Below are 16,982 nucleotides of genomic sequence, written 5' to 3'. Positions count from 1 at the left end.
AAGGCACTGCATTGTTGTGTAGCCATGTTATTAAGTATTTTTCTGTTAGAATAAATAGAAAACTGAAATCATGGGTCAGTACAATATAATTCAGGCTCTAAATGACCCCAGTGTCACACACCGATCACGAAGGCACTCATTTATTTTGCAACTTGCACTTGTCTGGAGTTGCTCTCTGAGTTGAAACCAATGACCGGAAGTGTTCATTATCGAGTCTGGCTTCGCTCCGGACCTCCAGCCGGACTTCACATTAAAAGCGCCCCTTCAACGTCTACGGGAAGGGGGGCGTCTCTGCCCGCATCTGCCCCATTAAATATGTGCGAAGAGGCTTCAGGTTGTCGGTCAAATACGTGACAGCGGGGTTCGTGTTTGAGGCTCAGAGTTAGCTTGCTAAGTGCGAAAGAGGAACACGGATCCCGGGAGTCACCAAACCGTGTGACTTGAGCCCGCGGGGGACTTTCGCTTCTCCGTTACCTTTTCTCTGCTGTCTGTCTCTGGGAAAGCCGCCTGTTTACGATGAAAAGAAGTGGGTAGGACCCTCTAAGAAGTTTCACTCTGGTTCACTTTTAATATTGTTATCGTTTCATTGCTGCAAGCAGTTGCGCAACTTGTTTTTACCTCCTGGGTTGTTGTTGTTGTGGTCCCGTGTAAACAGCTGACTCTCGGATTGAAGGCCGGGCGGCACCGGGACATGGCGGTGTTTGAGCCTGAAGTCCGCTCTTCCTCCGCCGCGGAGTAGATCAAAGCGCCCGCCGACGGCCTGACCCTTCACCGAGTAAAGATGATCGGGTCACCGGATCTTCTGGCCTTCACCGCCATGGAGGACTTTGGGCAGGGGGAAGAGAAGCAGGAGGCTCAGGGTCTACCTGAAGAGCTCTCTGTCCCGCTTTTCCCGACTTCTCACCCCTGGAGCACAGCAGCACAGTTTCACAGAGACTTCATACTGGTGGCTGAGTTCTCAGAGCAGGTGTGTCTTCTTCATTCAGACAAAAACTGCTGGGCAGCACTCATTTTAAAGGGTTGTTTTCTGTCATATATAATGTTAACAGGGTGGATAATCATATTAAACATGCCAAAAGTTTCAAATAATGAGGTCAGCACACCTGCAGGTGATGCCTGTGACTGCTCTAAATGCTCATTTCATACAGTGTATCTGATGTGTATGAGAGGAGCTAGCCTTAATATGGTTATCTGAGCCACCACCTGCTGTACAGTCCTTCTGTTTGTGAAGGGCAGCCAATCAGAAGAAAGTTGGCATAAAGGAAGAAGAGCTGAAATCCTGTTTCAGGGGATGAGCTGAGGGACTGTACCCAGGATAGAATAATGAAAGATTATTCTGAACCATTAATTATGCAAGGATGGTCTAACAAAGGTGGACACCTCTAAGGGCCATTAGCTGTTAATGCACAGACAGATATGAGCAAGAACATGAGTTATTGCATTCACAAGAGTTTCAGAAACCTTAACCTTTGACCTTTACCTTTAGGTCAAGATCTTTAGTAGATGTATCTATGATGTCAATTTGAACATCCTAGGTCACACTCTTCTCGAGTTACAGCCAACGTTAGAGTTTTGTGGAACAGAGGCCGCTGACGCCTCTTCCACCATATAGGCGTCAGCAGCCTGTTTACTTCGAAAACAGCCGAGTTAAAAATGTCTTATTACACATATATAACTATGTTCCATTTTTGTCAGCGTAACCATGTTGGCTCCAGTACGAGCAATGTTTTGACCCAACAACATTCACACGTGATTACTTTTATGCATTTTATTAGCTCAGCTGATTCAAAGAAAAAAGTGGAGTTATTGTCACAGCCTCGGCGGCAGCAGCATCTGCTCCAAAAAAACTTTAATGTTTGCAATAACTCGAGAATGATGTGCCTTAGGATGTTCAAATTCACACCATAGATGCAGCTACTAAAAATCTCAGATGAGTTTGAACCTCAGCCTCCTCTGAAAATCTTGTGAACGTATTGACTCGAGAACGTTGTGTCCTAGGATGTTCAAATTCACACCAGATGTATGCTGTTCAAGCTAGACCCATCCAACTTCACACACTTGTTCACTGACTTTACTATAACAGCACTTTGACACTGAAGGATTAACAGAAAATACTCTGACAAGATGGCAAGTCAGTCATGCAAACAAGCTGTCTCTCACACAGGGATGCTAATCAAAAGAGATACAAATATTATTAAATATATTAATAAATTTAACTTCCTACAAAGAACTTGCTGTATTCTCTCTCTCCTCTGGTCTGGTATTTGGTAACAATGGTTACAAGATATGGTTATATCGTGTAACACTAGCTAAAAGATATAACCGCATCTTGTAACCATTGTTACTGGGGTTCAGTGATGAAAGATGAGTGAAACACAGGCCATGACATGAATACACAAAGGGTAGATAAAGACAGAATAATAACAAAAGTCCTACACGAGAAACCTCTGTTCCTAATGGAATTACACAGATCCAAATGAAGAAAAAAATGTTTGAATGTTTGCTTCAGACCAGCAAACTGCCATTCAGGTGTGTTTTAACACAACGCCACAATCTTCCCAGGAACGGTCGTCCCAGCAAATTCACCCCGATCGTCTTAAATGTTAAAGTTCATGACAACACAATTAGAAAAAGACTGAACAAGTATGGCCTGTTTGGAAAGGTTACCAGGAGAAAGCCTCTTCTCTCTAAAAAGAACAGAGCAGCACAACTTAGGTTTGCAAAGTTGCATCTGAACAAATCACAAGACTTCTGGAACGATGTCCTTTGGACAGATGAGGCCAAAGTGGAGATGTTTGACCGTAATGCACAACATCATAGCTGGTGAAAACCAAGCACAGCATATCAGCACAAACACCTCATACCAGCTGTCGAGCACAGTGGTGGAGGGCTGGTGATTTGAACTTGTTTTGCAGTCACAGGACCTGGGCACCTTGCAGTCACTGAGTTGACCGTGAACTCCTCTGTATACCAAAGTATTCCAGAGTCAAATGTGACGCCATCTGTCTGACAGCTGAAGCTTGGCTTGAAACAGGACACTGATCAAAGGCACCGCAGTAAATCTGCAACAGAATGGCTGAAAAAGAAAAGAATCCAGGTGCTGCAGTGATCCAGTCAAAGTCCAGACTTCAACCTGAATGAAATGCTGTGGTGGGACCTTAAGAGAGCTGTGCATAAACTAAACTAAACCTCAATGAACTGAAGAAATGTTGTGCAGAAGAGTGGGCCAAAATTCCTTCACAACGATGTGAGAAACTGTTAAAGTCATACAAAAAATAATTACTTCAGGTTATTGCTGCTTAAACGTGGTTCTATAAGCTACTGAATCATGGGGTGTGCTTAATTTTTCACAGGACTGCACAGAATCCTGTGAAAAACTTTCTTTCTCACACAGCTATAAGTGGTTTTTCTGCAGATGTTTTCTTCATCTGATTTAAGGGTCTAAGATCAGAGGGTGTGGTATGCTCTTGTAAAAGCCCCTTTGTCAAGTTTGTGATATTGGGCTATGTAAATAAATCCATAAGACAGATGATTAGTGACAGATTTGATTACATACAAACCCCTGTTTTGTCTCCAGGTGGGTCCAACCCCTGTGCTGACAATACCGGACGACCTCAGTGTAATCGGCTCATTTGACCTCAACCACTTCTCTGTTCGTATTATGTCTGTGGACTACCAGGCGTCTGGCCCCAGCCAAAGCCCTCCATCCTCCCCTGGCCCCCGACTGACCTTCAGCGAGGACTCCAAAGTAATCCTGGGAGATTCGGCAGCAGATGCATTTGCTTATGTTCATCACCTGACCCTGTACGACTTGGAAGCTCGGGGGATGGTGCGGCCTTTCTGCATGGCCTACGTGTGCTCGGACCAGCTGAAGCTGATGGAGAACTTTTCTGAGCTATCGACACGCTTCTCTGAGGCAGCTGAAAGCCTCAAGACGGGAAACAGACAAGCCTTTTCCATTGAGCTGCAGAGAAAACTGCAAGAGCTCGAGTAAGATCAGCACTTCTACTTTAATTAAATTGGACAGTTCTGCTTTTTTTTGCTCTTTGGTTTCGATACTTCAGCACAGTTAATTTGAAATACACTACTATATTAAAGCACTGAGTCTTTAATTTGAGCTGATGTACAGAGCAAGGGTGAGAGAGAGAGACATTTATCTCAACGTCTAGTTCAATGATGGAAAGGGGAAGCTGTTAAAGAGGAAGAGGTCATAAGCTAAAGCATCACTTCATTTATCAAACAGGATGCTACTTATGTTACAGATCCGCTCTGTGGGGCCGCCTGTTTTTTTTTTGGCGCAGTGTCATTTAATGATGATTTCACTGCAGTTTTGAATCTCGAGCCTCAAGTCTAACCTTAACTTGGAGGGGAGAGGGGTTGAATGCCACCTTCCTCTAGTAATAGCTTGGAAATGTGAAGGGCTAGTTAGTGGGTGGAGTTGAACTTTAAGCCCCACCTCCCTAGATGCTGCAATTAGTCTTTTCTTGGGTATTTTGTGTTAATAGGACTGAATCTTCCACCCAGTTTGTATTATACTGATGTGAACCACATTTTAATGTAGTATTTTTTTAACTTTAACACAAATCCAAGTGCTGCTTATGAAACAGTTCTTCAGTTATCAAATCTAAGGGCTGTGGTCAGGAGTTTACATGCATTCATCATGGCCTTGAGTGTCATCGTAATTTTGAGCTTTTGATGATTTCTTTGAACTTACATACATTTTTAATGACTTTAAAAAACAAGAATTTGTTCCACAAGCTTTAAATTACTTTGGATTTTCTCTAATTCACAAAGTATACATACAGGCTCAAATATATACACATGCACCCCCACTAATATTTGGTTAAATGTCCCTTGGCACCTCAACCAGATGCTTTTGGTAGCCATCAATAAGGTTCTGGAATAATTGTGGCTGGATATCTGGTCACTCTGGCAGAATTGGTAGAGTTCATTTAAATTAGTTGGTTTCCTGATATGGACTCGCCTTTTAAGCACAGTCCACACATTTTCAGTAGGGTTAGGTCGGGGATTTGGGAATGCTTTTCCAGAAGCTTAATGTTAACCTACTTTATCGAATTCCAAAACCAGTATTGATGTGTGTTTGGGATCATTGTCCTGTTCCAAGTTTCAACCATTCAGCTGTTGATTTGAGGTCAAGTTGAAGAATTTCAGTCCAAATTCCTTCTTCATTATTCCATCCACATTGTCCAATATATCACTGGCACTGAAACAGTTAATGTGATTATCTTTTTGGTGATGATCTTATTAAAATGAAAAAAGATTTTTGTGTAGTTTGGTGTTACGGTCCGCACGTTGTAAAATGGGTTCTAATGGGTTCTGCCCTTCTCATAAAAATGAGCAGATGATAAACTCCAAGTCAGATGCTTGTGGCTTTGGTGAAATTATGAACTGAAGTTGAGCAGTAAATTAACAGCCCTCCACAATCTAACCTGCAGGATGTTAACATATAACCTTGCTGTAGTCCTCCAGGGCTCTGGAACACCACTGCTAGGTCTGCTCACTACATATTACTCCCTCTGTTTCAGATACAGACGTCTGAACCTGCGGAATGATGCAGAACTTCAGGGGTCGATAAATGGGTTGACAGACTTTGAAGGAGAAAGTGAAGAGCTTGATGCTGTAGAGCGTTCAATCTTAAATCACAGAGAGCTCCTTCGCCAGGTCACATCTTACCCAAACAGGAAGCTCAAACAGCCAGACTTCCTGCCCTATGACCCAGCCACCTCCCTCACTGATCCATTGCTGTTGCCACCTCCCGAGGTGGACTCCTTCTTCTCCACCTCCAACTCCAACTCCTGCAGGTCAGATCACCACCTGAAGCCACTGCAGGAGCTTTGCAACACATACTTCCTGACTCTCATGAAGGACCAGCTCACAGACACAGAGCAACGTCTCCGCGGTGACAGGAGTGTGCTGCGAACGACTCGTGTCACACAATCACTGTCCAGGAAGCTAATGCTCACCAACTTCCTGTTTGAGCTGTGGAGCCCCGAGGATGCTGACGAGGAGTTGAGAGAGGGCGCCGAAGTGGAGCTGCAGAAGGAGACGGGGAGTAAGAGGACTGCTGAGGCGTTTCAGCCAGAACCACCGAACATGGAGTCATTCTTCTCCTGCGTGGAGGAGCTCCCGATCAAACTGGTGGCAGCAGAAGCACGGACAGTGACCCCTGACCCTGGTCCTGCCACAGAGATGATGGGGAGTGTGAGCAGCAGCGACAGCATTGAAGTGCTCGGGACTGAGAAGTCTTACATGACACAGCATGTCATTACAGGATTTGACAGTAGAGGTACATTCACTCACATCAGTGCGGGAAAATTTTCTGAAATAAGTGATCGTCAGATTAAACAACAGCAGTTTGGCTATTTTGTTATTATATATTTATCCAGCAGAAAACTGATGTGACAGTACATAAATATCAGCTTCTGACACAGGCAAATACCAATTTTATTTGTAGTCAGCAATGCCAGTCTCTGATATTTGGCTAATCTTTCAGTAGATCCCTAATCAGCAATGTATCTGTCACCTATAGTCACAGCTCAGAATGTAGCATTAACAGAGATTCCCCACTCCTTAAAGCCAAGTAGGAATTAAATATACAGGAGACTGTTAATTATTGCTTGTTAGTATTAATGAGTCAAAGCTGCTGTTTCTGTGCTGTCTGATTTTTAGCTAGTTGCTGACTATTGTTTTAATATTTGACGGGCAAATATGAGACTATTTATCTACTCATCTAACTCGCTTATTTGCTAAAAAGGCAAATAAGCCTATTTGAGAAAATGCTGAACTACTCCTTTAACCATATCCAGTGGTAATACTAATGTGTAGATATATAATTTTGATCAAACTGTCAGTTAACTGATCAACATTAAAAATGATTACCAGCAGTGGTTCCAGTTTCATAACTGGGGCAGTTTCATGGGCTCTAAAAACATGTAATGGCCTTTTTGCCACCCATCCCTTTTCTTCCAGTTATCCTTTTCAGGGTTGCGGGGGGGCTGGAGCCTATCCCAGCTGTCATAGGGCAAGAGGCAGGGTACACCCTGGACAGGTCACCAGTCTGTTGCAGGGCAAACACAGAGAGACATATGACCATTCACACCTATGGGCACTTTAGAATCACCAATTAACCTAACCCCACTAACTGCAAGACCTTTCCCCACAGAAAGGTCCTGGTTGATTCAAAGCCAGGACCTTCTTGCTGCAGCCGCTGCTTTTTTTTTTTTTTTTCCATTTTGAGATTTTGTAGATTAGATGTTTATTTAAAAAAGAAATCTTGCTCCTCCACAGATGCGTTGGTCGGAATGACAGACACTTGCATCAGGCGTGCAGCAGTAGACGCCGGCATTAGACGCGTGCGAGCTTATGCAAAGCGTGCCAACAGCGAGGACAGCATTGAAGTGCTCAGCACCACAGAGTCCATCGTCCCTGAAGACCTCGCCGCCATCACAGAGGAGGAAGCAGAGCAGCAGCCTCTGAGCAATGGCTTTGAGAATGAGGAAGAACCATGGACTGAGGTTAACTCTCACAAAGTCCCCAAAGAGGAAAAGACCCTGAAAGCATCTGCTGCAGTAAGTGAGGATGAAGATGGAGGGCCTGTTGAGGAAGAGGAAGGTTGCGTTGACAGAGCAGAGCCTTTAAAGCAAATAATGGTTACTGATGGCATCACGACCAGAGAGCAGCCAGACACCGTGAAGATGAATCAGTTTCACAAAGACAACACAGAAGAGAAGAAACTACTGCAAGGTAACAAGATTCGATTCAGAAGCTCCAGTTATTATGTGTAGATGGATGTAAATCTGCCAGTTTTTATCCATTTAAAATTAAATCTGCAGCAACAAAGAAATGAATGAGTGATGTACAGCTGTTGTAGCTGTTTTGGAAACATGGAAAATTTTATTAACATGTACCAGTAATCAAACTATTATTACTACGCAGCTGATGAAGCAGTGGAGCCTTCACCTGAGGTCCAGCAGAAGGGGCGGCTGATGCCTCACCGCCATGTGAACTCTGCCTCTCCTGCCCCCCTGGTCGAGGTGGATCGGCGGTCTCCCCCCGGCCCTCCTCTGAGGCTGCTGAGCATTGACGAGGAGTCCGAATGCACCAGCTTCACCGAATCCTCAGAGCCACCATCCCCCACCCAAAATGTCCACAGCAACATCCGCTGGGATAAGAGGAGATGGAGAAAGGCTGGACTCCGAGCCCTCAGGTTCATCAAGCACAACTCGTTCTCGCAGCATGCCGTGTTCTGTCTCCTGAGCGGCCGGCCGCTGGCTGTCATCGGAGGAGACGAGAGTCTGGTCAGGAAGACGGTGGACGCTTTGAGCCTCTTCCTGCCCGCTCCTGGTCCTGATAGAAGTGCTGTGAAGCTGTGTTTGACCACGCCCCTTCAGCTGACCGACCTGCTCACCTGGAGACTGATGGGAATACCCAGGTGAGGATTACCTGCCATCCTTTCTTAGTTGTTTTTTTTAAGTGTTATTACACTGGTACCTACAGGGTATAGAGAGAATTACAGAAACACATTACAGTATGATACAGTAGTACATACTGGCTGGGTGAAGCTGATGATGTTTGGTATGTAGGCGGTGCTACTAACAATTTCTGTGAGGTTGCTTTTATAACTGAGATAGTTGCTGCCAGAAAGCAACAGAGCAACAAAACCATAGACTGCATATAAAAAAAATGGACAACATGACGTTATCCACTGGTTTGTGCCAAACACAGTTTCATTGGAACAGTTACAGAGGTATTAAAAAAGTATCACCCTCCCTGCAGTGTTTATGAAGGGCGGGATCAGCCAAAAGGTTTTTGTCCCAGATTGTAAATATGTTTATTTCTGCTGTAAAATTAGGTGTTTAAACCGTAGTCTGTATATAAAAAGCTTTTATATGCAGTCAGGTGACCTTTTAAGGCTAATTACTGCAGTTTTGGCCTAGGAGGTGTTGGAGACATGAAGTTCTGTTACCACCTTTACAAACATGCTGAGCAGATGGAGTTTAAGCTTTTCATTGTCTACTTGCCAGGTTTATGGCTATAGGTATCTTCAAGTATTTCAGCCAAAAAGACAGTCTACTGCCTTCTTTTGAAGGCCAAGCTTCAGTTCATAAATAAAACTTAACGGCATTTTCTTGCTCTTCACCAGATCATCAGCAGCTTATTCTTCCACCGTTCTTCCTTCTCTGAGCCGCTACAATCGTTATTTGGCTCTGTTGGACCTGGACCAGAGGACGTTGCGGTGCCCATCTTACTCTGGCTCTCTCCTCAGCAGACTGGCCAATCCTCACACCGGCATAAGCCGTGGCATTACCTACCTGCAGCATCTGCAGAGCAGCCTAGCTGCACTGGTCAATCAGGTACTGCTGTACACTTTAAGACCAGTTTTACAACGTCCACGCACTGCTGAAGGGAAGGATGGCGCAGAAGAAGAGGATTTTCTGTGCAAACAGGGGCTCTGTGGTGAATGTGATTTGAGAGTGATGAGCTATCTGTCGGATCTCCTCAAACAGCAGCATGCAGGACGTGGACCGCCAGTCTTAAGATTCTGTTACAACTCCGTACACACACACAGAAACACATTTGCAACATAGGAGTCGAGAGAGCGACTGAATGTTTGGATGTCTCCTTTTCAGGTTTTATCACCTGCTGCTGTGAACATTTTGGTACAAAAAAAAAAAGATGTTTTTATCTGCAGTGTTGATCTAGGTCATATTTCTGAGTACTGGACATTAGTGCACTAGTGTCTCACTGGCACCTTCATATGTTGGCAGCCTTTATCGCTTAATCACATGTGAATTTGTAATTGATGATAACTGAGAACTGTGCCATGTAAGCAAGCCTGTAACCTCTATAAATCTGAGAGTACTGTTTAACCATGTGACATGTAGGTCCATTACTTTGTTGCTCTGCCCTTTGGCTTCTCCACTTCTCTGTGTAGTAATATAGGGAAAAAAGACCTGATTTATACTCAAAAATAATTGACAGCCTGTATAATAAAACTAATAATAATGTGGCCCATAGAAGAATAATGCATAGAATAGACAACTAATGCCATCACCAGTCTCTCAAGCATTGGTTTGTGTATGTGTATATTTTATATATATATTTTATATATATATATATATATATATGCATGCTACATTTAGGAGATAATTAGCACGGTACCACAAAAAGAGGGGCATTGGTACAGCTGTAATTAGGAGCATTATTATGCAAAATGGTTACTGTGCAGTAGCACCAGATTAACTTCCTAAATTTGCTGTTTCTTTCCCCTGTATTATACATGTGTAGGAGTTGAAATTCTTTTCCACTGACGTGGTGCCAGTGCTGGTGCAGAGCCAGTTCTGCTTTGGTGCCTTTTGAAATCCAGCCCACATTTCTACAGGTTTGACAAGTGAGCACTTCATAGCTTCACAGGGTGAAAGTTTTATATGGGGAGGCAAATTCCATTCAATTCAATTTTATTTATATAGCGCCAAATCACAACAGTCGCCTCAAGGTGCTTTGTATTGTGGGTAAAGACCCTACAATAAAACAGAGAAAACCCAACAGTCAAAAAGACCCCCTATGAGCAGCACTTGGTGACAATGGGAAGGAAAAACTCCCTTTAAACAGGAAGAAACCTCCAGCAGAACCAGGCTCAGGGAGGGGCAGCAATCTGCTGTGACCAGCTGGGGCTGAAGGGAGACAGACAGGACAATCATGGTGGACTGAATTTTGTGTGGTAGCCCTGCATGTTCAGTGGATCCAGCAGTGCTCTGGTACCCTAACAAGCATGTGGAACCATTTCTAGTGTTTTAGGGTTTAACTTTTTTTTTTTCCCCCACACTTATTTGCCTGCAATTGGGAATTTAATTAGTTTCTATTCTTTGTAAAGAATGAATCCTCACTTTTGACCATAAAAGTCAATGTTACATCTTTATAACTGCCTCTGTAAAAATGACACTTTGTATACATTGCAGCTAATCAGGCCATGTGATTTGTTGCAGACGGCACACAACTTGGATATGAAACCATAAAGTGCTAACAACATCCTTCTGTTCGACACTGTTCTGTCTGTCCTGATTTTACTGTGTGCATAAATAAAGTTGTATTTTACATTGTGGTTTGCAATCCGAGCAGTGATTCAGCAATCTGATGCAAAAAAACAGTTTTTCTGTTTATCAATGGAACATAGACTGACTTTTATTATAATGTTCAGAAGTATTTCAAGACAATAATTAACAGAAGCAGCGTTCAATAATCCAAAAACAAACAAACAAACAAACAAAAAAAAAAAAACACTCTTAATGAGCATAATGAGTTAATCAAGTATCTTGTCGTCAAACACTAAACAGCAGTCTGTGCATTGTACCAACAGCAGCTGATGTGTGCGCATGATGCTGGAGACTCCACAGTATGCAGCCCTTTGTGGAAGGCAGAGTGCTGTAAACAGCTTCTGCAGCTCTGCAGGGGGGGTGGGGGTGCATGTGCAATCAGGACGCACTGCAACAAGAACACAAGGATTGGGAGCAGTGAGATTTTGTCGCAAGCATTCATATTGCTAAAATTATCACATTTGTAATAAAAAATGACTTAATTTATCAGTCAATTCAAAAGTATTTCATAGTTTAAAAAAAGCAAAATTTTTGCTTGTCCAAACTTCTCACACTTGTGCTGCGGGACTGAGTCTGTACTAAATGGCTCTAATATTTTCTTTAACAGTGAAGTCTTAACTCTAAAAGCTTTAAGTACAAAAGGAGCTGTGGAGAGATGTTTAATACACAAATGGGGGGGTTTGCTGTATACATGGGTGAGACATGATATGCATTCCTGCTGACAAGGCAGTGTTACAAATGTAAAATGCATAAAAGCATCAGGCATCCCTGAGGTTAATGCTTTTCCACTTATGAACAGCCAGGGGAACAAGTTCCCACTGAAAAGAAGACACATTACAGCTGTTTACTTTATAAGTGGATTTTGAAATAACCAAACAAACAACCAAAAAAAAGAAAAATCCAGAGGAATTGGCTGCTTGGAGCTGTATTGGCTTACAGTAGACTCTGTGAGGAGGGATTCACTTGTGAGGAGTCGAGGTTAACTGCCAAAGAACTGCCTGCAGGAGGAAAAGACAGACACTTTATTTAAAAAAACAAAACAAAAAAAAAACAACACAGAACACATTGTAAATCACTTGTAAGATCATGTGACAGAGATTCCTATAACAGGAGGTGAACCGAAGACCTTTTAGTAACTTCAAATCTCGAAAGAAACAAAAACTTCAACAGCATCTCATGTACTCAAAAAGGCCTGTGGTGCAGGTTAAGAGATGAAATGTGACTCACTGGTCCCAGAAGACAGAGTGGGTATGATGGAGCGGAGAAAGGGTAACAAATTATCCCCATCTGAGAGAAATGAAGAGATGCTAATGTTATGTGGCTACGCTGTACCTCATAGCAGACAGTCATGTTTATCTGCAGATTTGCTGTGCACCACTAGCACAGATCTGACTCTAATCTCACAGTGACACTGAATGAAAAGAAGATAAACTGTTTAAAAAAAACAAAAAAAAACTTGTCCATACTGGCAAGAAGCTGCTGTCATAATGCTGATTCACCCTTTGCACATCTGTACAGATCTTTGGGCGATGTGGTTTTATTGCACATCTGTAAATCAAGTGTACCATTTTAATAAGAAAAAAAAAAGTCACTTTTTTACACTGATGGCAGCAAAACATCTCAAACAACTCTGGACAGGGCCAAGAAAAGGCTGAAAGTAAAAGTGGTACTAAAATGAAACAGCTAAAGGAACATTTTGCAACTAATTAGGTTTGTTTGCTACAGGTTAATAACATTATTGTATATTTAAAAAAAAAAAGAGCATCTTAGAGAGGCAGAGGTTCACCAACTGCAAAAAACTGCATCTACAAATTGTGGAATAATTTATAGGTTGCACATCTGGAAAGGCAGCATCAATAAGCAAAAGCTATCAAACAGGTTTTGGAGCGGCATATACTCCCATCCAGATGACGTCTTTTACAGGGAAGGCTCTTTGTATTTCAGCAAGACAATGCTAAACCACACACTGCAGCTATTACAGCAGCATGGCTTCATAGTAGAAGAGTCCTGGTGCTGAACTGGCCTGCCTGCAGTCCAGACCCTTCACCAACAGAAAACATCTGGAGCATCATGAAACCAAAAAATATGACAAAGACGATCCAGGACTGTTGAGCAACTAGAATCCTCTTTCAGGCAAGAATGGGACAACAGTCCTCTCCCAAAAGCCCAGCAGCTGCTCTCCTCAGTTCCCAGACTTTTACACAGACTGCTGTTAAAAGAAGAGGGGATGCTACACAGAGGTAAACATGGCCCTGTCCCAACTTTTGAGATGTGTTTCACGTTCAAAATTTCTTATTTTTTCCTTATTAAAACAGGTACAATTTCTCAGTTTAAACTTTTGATTTTTTTTTTTTTTTTTTTTTTAATGGTCTACTGTAAATAAAATATGGGTTTAGAAAATTTGCAAATCATTGCATTCTTTTTTTTTTTTTTTTTTAAATTTACATTTTACAGTTGCAACTTTTTTTGAAATTGGGTTTGTATTAAACCAAAGATTTAATCGGGGGGTGATCTGACACATTATGAGAAGCTATTTTTATTGATTAAAAGGACGCTGAGATTTACCACATTACCACAGAAGTTACTCACATACCTGCTGTGTTTCCCAGCTCCAGTGCGATCCCCTGAATGAAACTCTTGAGATGTTCCTCATTGGAGGACAAACTGTCACACAGCCACTTAAAGGCCCACCCATTCTCCTGCAACACAGTGTAACAGTCGTAATTGTGTGGTGTCTCTTTACGACCTCTATGTTTCTATCTCCCCAACTCTTTGTAATGTTACGGGTTGTATGAACACTGCTTATTTCCATGTATGATAATGCAGCAGCCGTTCAATCGGGCTTTATAAGGTTGGTGAAGAGTATGTTTATTAAAGGACATCACTGTGGAATTCCCAGTACCAGTGTGGTTGTGCGTTTTTGACTGTCTGCTAAGTACGTATGCTGCCTCCTCTTCACCACCGAACACAACCCAAATGTTACAACAGGACAGCCACTTTAAAAAGATTACAGATCTGTAAGTCACTTTCATGTTTTAAGTATGCTATTCCAGTCACTGCAGCCCTTCAGACGGACAGTCGTGGCTTGGTTTCCTACCAAATATAAAAATAATAATAATAATAATAATAATCATTTAAAAGTAATTATGGAACTCACTCCTGTTGTGCCCCATGTGCTTAAATGTGAGTAAATATGTTGCCTAAGAGATATTTATTGGCACAAACAGTGGTGTGGTGTCTCTGGAAAGAAAGGAGCAGGAGGTTACCTTAAAGGTGTTGAGCACAGGTAGGACTGGATGCACAACAGAATAAAGGATTCTCTGGCTTAAAGCTCCTGTTACCAACAGGAGCAAGGACTGATCTGGATACACCTGTAAACACATCGGGATATTTAGCGCTCGCAATTTGAAACTTTGAAGAGTAAATTTAAAGGCACTGACCTCATGAAAGGATCGTGGGATCTGCATATTGGTGCCCTTCTGTTCGAGCAGTATCCTGTGCACAACATCCCGCGATTCCTTCATCGTTCAGCATCGAGGAGGAAAAAAATACAGAATGAAAACTATTAGAACACAGAAATACAGAGGAAACTGTAACAACTGCTTTTAACAACCAAGAAATACACACCTGCAGAAACTGCAGACTGGGCATCGGCATGGGTTTGCTGACGATTGTGAGTAAACTGGTCCAACACTGAGACTGGATCAGAGAGGCATCAGGCATGCAATCACACACTGGAACATGCTAGACAAGCTTTTCACTGATTCAAGATGCAAGATAAATCATGTAGCCAACCAAGAAATAAAGATGACAAATATTAAGTCTTTTCAGACTCGCATGAGGAGATTCTGAAAAAGCAAAAAGGAAAATGAGCTGTAAACTTACATCAACATATACGGCACTGCAGCATCTCTGAACTCTGAGAGCAAACTTCACCAGCTCTGGACGTTTCAGTGGCACAGCATCTACACAGAGAGGGAGTTTGACTTATTATTAAACCTCGTTTTATCCTATATATTATCCTAAAGCTATGATTGCACTGCAAGCCTCAGTGTTACATTTGGATATTTTGCTCTGATCTTTTTTTATTCGTATTGTTGTTGCAATTATGGGGCCAAAATCAGATCCCTGCGTGAACTGACCAAGGTCCTGACTCACATGCTCGTAAGAACAGTAACAAAGATGTCGCACACAAAAGGCTGTCATACAGAAATAAGCACTCAGGTCACAGTTAGTATAACTTCAAGTGGGCTTAGTCACGATCAGATAAAGAGGAACAGAATGAATGGCTTCACTACTTCACAACAGATTTATGATTTGTGATGATTACAATGGCACAAAGAAAAGTCAAACTGCAAAAATCTGATTTGGGTACCAAAAAAATAAATAAATAAACAAATAAATAAATAAATAAAATCTCTGTCTGACCTTTAATAGACTCCCACACTGCACCTGGACAGCAGAGCTGTTCTGGCTTACTGACTGGCGTCAGCTTTGGTGCAGTTGCTGTTTCAAAGACACGGAGATAAAAGAGGAAGAGCTCCGGAGTAAAACGGGAGGCGGGACCGTTCACCGAGGAGGACAGACTTGGGAACGCCAACGAAAAGTTTCCAGCCATGCACATGAAGTAGGGGATGAGGTCTTGTATCTGCTGGAACCTAAAAGAGAAACAAATCCAGTGCAGGAAGTCAACATGTCACTGCTCATGTCTAAATATATAAACATCTGAGTTGAGATTTTACTTCCTGTATGCACGGTAAATGCAGAAATACAATCATTTCTGAACCTATATTTAATGAATTGATGAACTCAGGATGGGGTTTTAAACTATGAAATATGAAAGAGCTACAGTTTCCACTTTACTAATTATTCAATTTATTACGTTCTTGAAGTTTTACCATGCCAGGAAATTAATGTCTATCCTGGACTGTAAGATTGCCAATGCAAAAGTGCCTCAAACCTGAACTCCTAACAGCTGAGGAGTCTAATGCTATAGAAGCCTATGGGAAAATGACCCTATTGCCCACAACAAATTTCTGATGCACTTGAGCTCTAAATTGTTAGTTTACACTGTGTTTATTTTGCAAATGTAGAACAACACTTGATAAAGCTACGTATGAACGCTCTTCACTGGTTAGAGTTTGAAACTCATTACCATCATTCCTGATCTCCTGGTGGGCTTCCACACTCTCACCTGCACCTGGATCAAGGATTTTCTTACCAACCATCTACAAATAGTTGAGTCCGGTCCCAACCTCTCCTCCAAAAATCTCACTTGGTGTTCATTGTGTTATAATTTTAAAAATATAATGTAGCATATGTCTTTTTAACTTAAACTTTGTGTCCTGATTACAATAATAATAAAGACTTTATTGTTGTCATTATTATTATTACCACCTCGCCCACCGTCACATTGGTCTGTTAGCAGAATAATTCAGAAAATTAGAAACGGATTTCAATGAAAATTTCTGGAGTTGGGCGCCCGGGTGGCTCAGTCGTGGAGCAGGCATGCATAGACACATGCCACTTTGTAGTGCGGGCGGCACAGGTTTGAGTCGCTGATTTGCCCGCGTGTCTTTTCCTGTCTCTACACTGTCAACAAAAAGCCGCTGTGGCCAAAAATAAATAAATGAATAAAAATTTCTGGAGTTGTTGGGGGTGATCTGGATCATGATCTGGATCCAGGATTTTGTAAAAGGATTCTTTACCGTTGTGAGACAGGAAGAATATTTACATATTTGTGCCTAACTTTATGAGGATAAGTCAGAATCCTCTACAAAGAATTAGGGCCCAACATGACCATGAGTTCTGTCATATAGCAAAGTTTGTTCATGATCAGAGGAGGATTCTGGATCTAATGATCTGGAC

The 16,982-nt window shown here is 42.2% G+C and overlaps 2 protein-coding genes across 3 annotated transcripts in view; one reads left to right on the top strand and one right to left on the bottom strand.

Annotated features, from left to right (window-relative positions):
* Positions 1–206: 206 nt before the first annotated feature.
* Positions 207–11,084, top strand: smcr8b (Smith-Magenis syndrome chromosome region, candidate 8b). Of its 2 annotated transcripts, XM_030750042.1 has the most exons (7): positions 207–526; positions 656–967; positions 3,578–3,990; positions 5,547–6,307; positions 7,309–7,764; positions 7,957–8,452; positions 9,164–11,084. In XM_030750042.1, exons 2-7 carry the CDS (start codon positions 782–784, stop codon positions 9,606–9,608), a joined length of 2,757 nt encoding a protein of 918 aa, XP_030605902.1. In that variant the 5' UTR covers positions 207–526; positions 656–781; the 3' UTR covers positions 9,609–11,084. The 2 variants fall into 2 exon arrangements, with proteins under 2 accessions (XP_030605902.1, XP_030605979.1); XM_030750119.1 differs by having other exon boundaries at positions 207–967.
* Positions 11,085–11,250: 166 nt separating this feature from the next.
* LOC115783487 (uncharacterized) overlaps positions 11,251–16,982 on the bottom strand; it is a 7,697-nt gene continuing 1,965 nt past the window's right edge. Inside the window, exons 6-15 of the mRNA XM_030734365.1 lie at positions 16,910–16,922; positions 15,543–15,772; positions 15,000–15,079; positions 14,742–14,813; positions 14,555–14,632; positions 14,381–14,485; positions 13,708–13,813; positions 12,342–12,401; positions 12,052–12,112; positions 11,251–11,502 (exon numbers count right to left, since the gene is read on the bottom strand). Of these exons, the coding sequence (XP_030590225.1) occupies positions 11,493–11,502; positions 12,052–12,112; positions 12,342–12,401; positions 13,708–13,813; positions 14,381–14,485; positions 14,555–14,632; positions 14,742–14,813; positions 15,000–15,079; positions 15,543–15,772; positions 16,910–16,922 (815 nt within the window). The 3' untranslated portion in view covers positions 11,251–11,492. The remainder of the gene's footprint in view (positions 11,503–12,051; positions 12,113–12,341; positions 12,402–13,707; positions 13,814–14,380; positions 14,486–14,554; positions 14,633–14,741; positions 14,814–14,999; positions 15,080–15,542; positions 15,773–16,909; positions 16,923–16,982) is intronic.

Source organism: Archocentrus centrarchus, chromosome 1 (assembly GCF_007364275.1).
Source record: "Archocentrus centrarchus isolate MPI-CPG fArcCen1 chromosome 1, fArcCen1, whole genome shotgun sequence".
NCBI lineage: Eukaryota > Metazoa > Chordata > Actinopteri > Cichliformes > Cichlidae > Archocentrus > Archocentrus centrarchus.
This window is presented reverse-complemented; position numbering and strand designations above follow the sequence as displayed.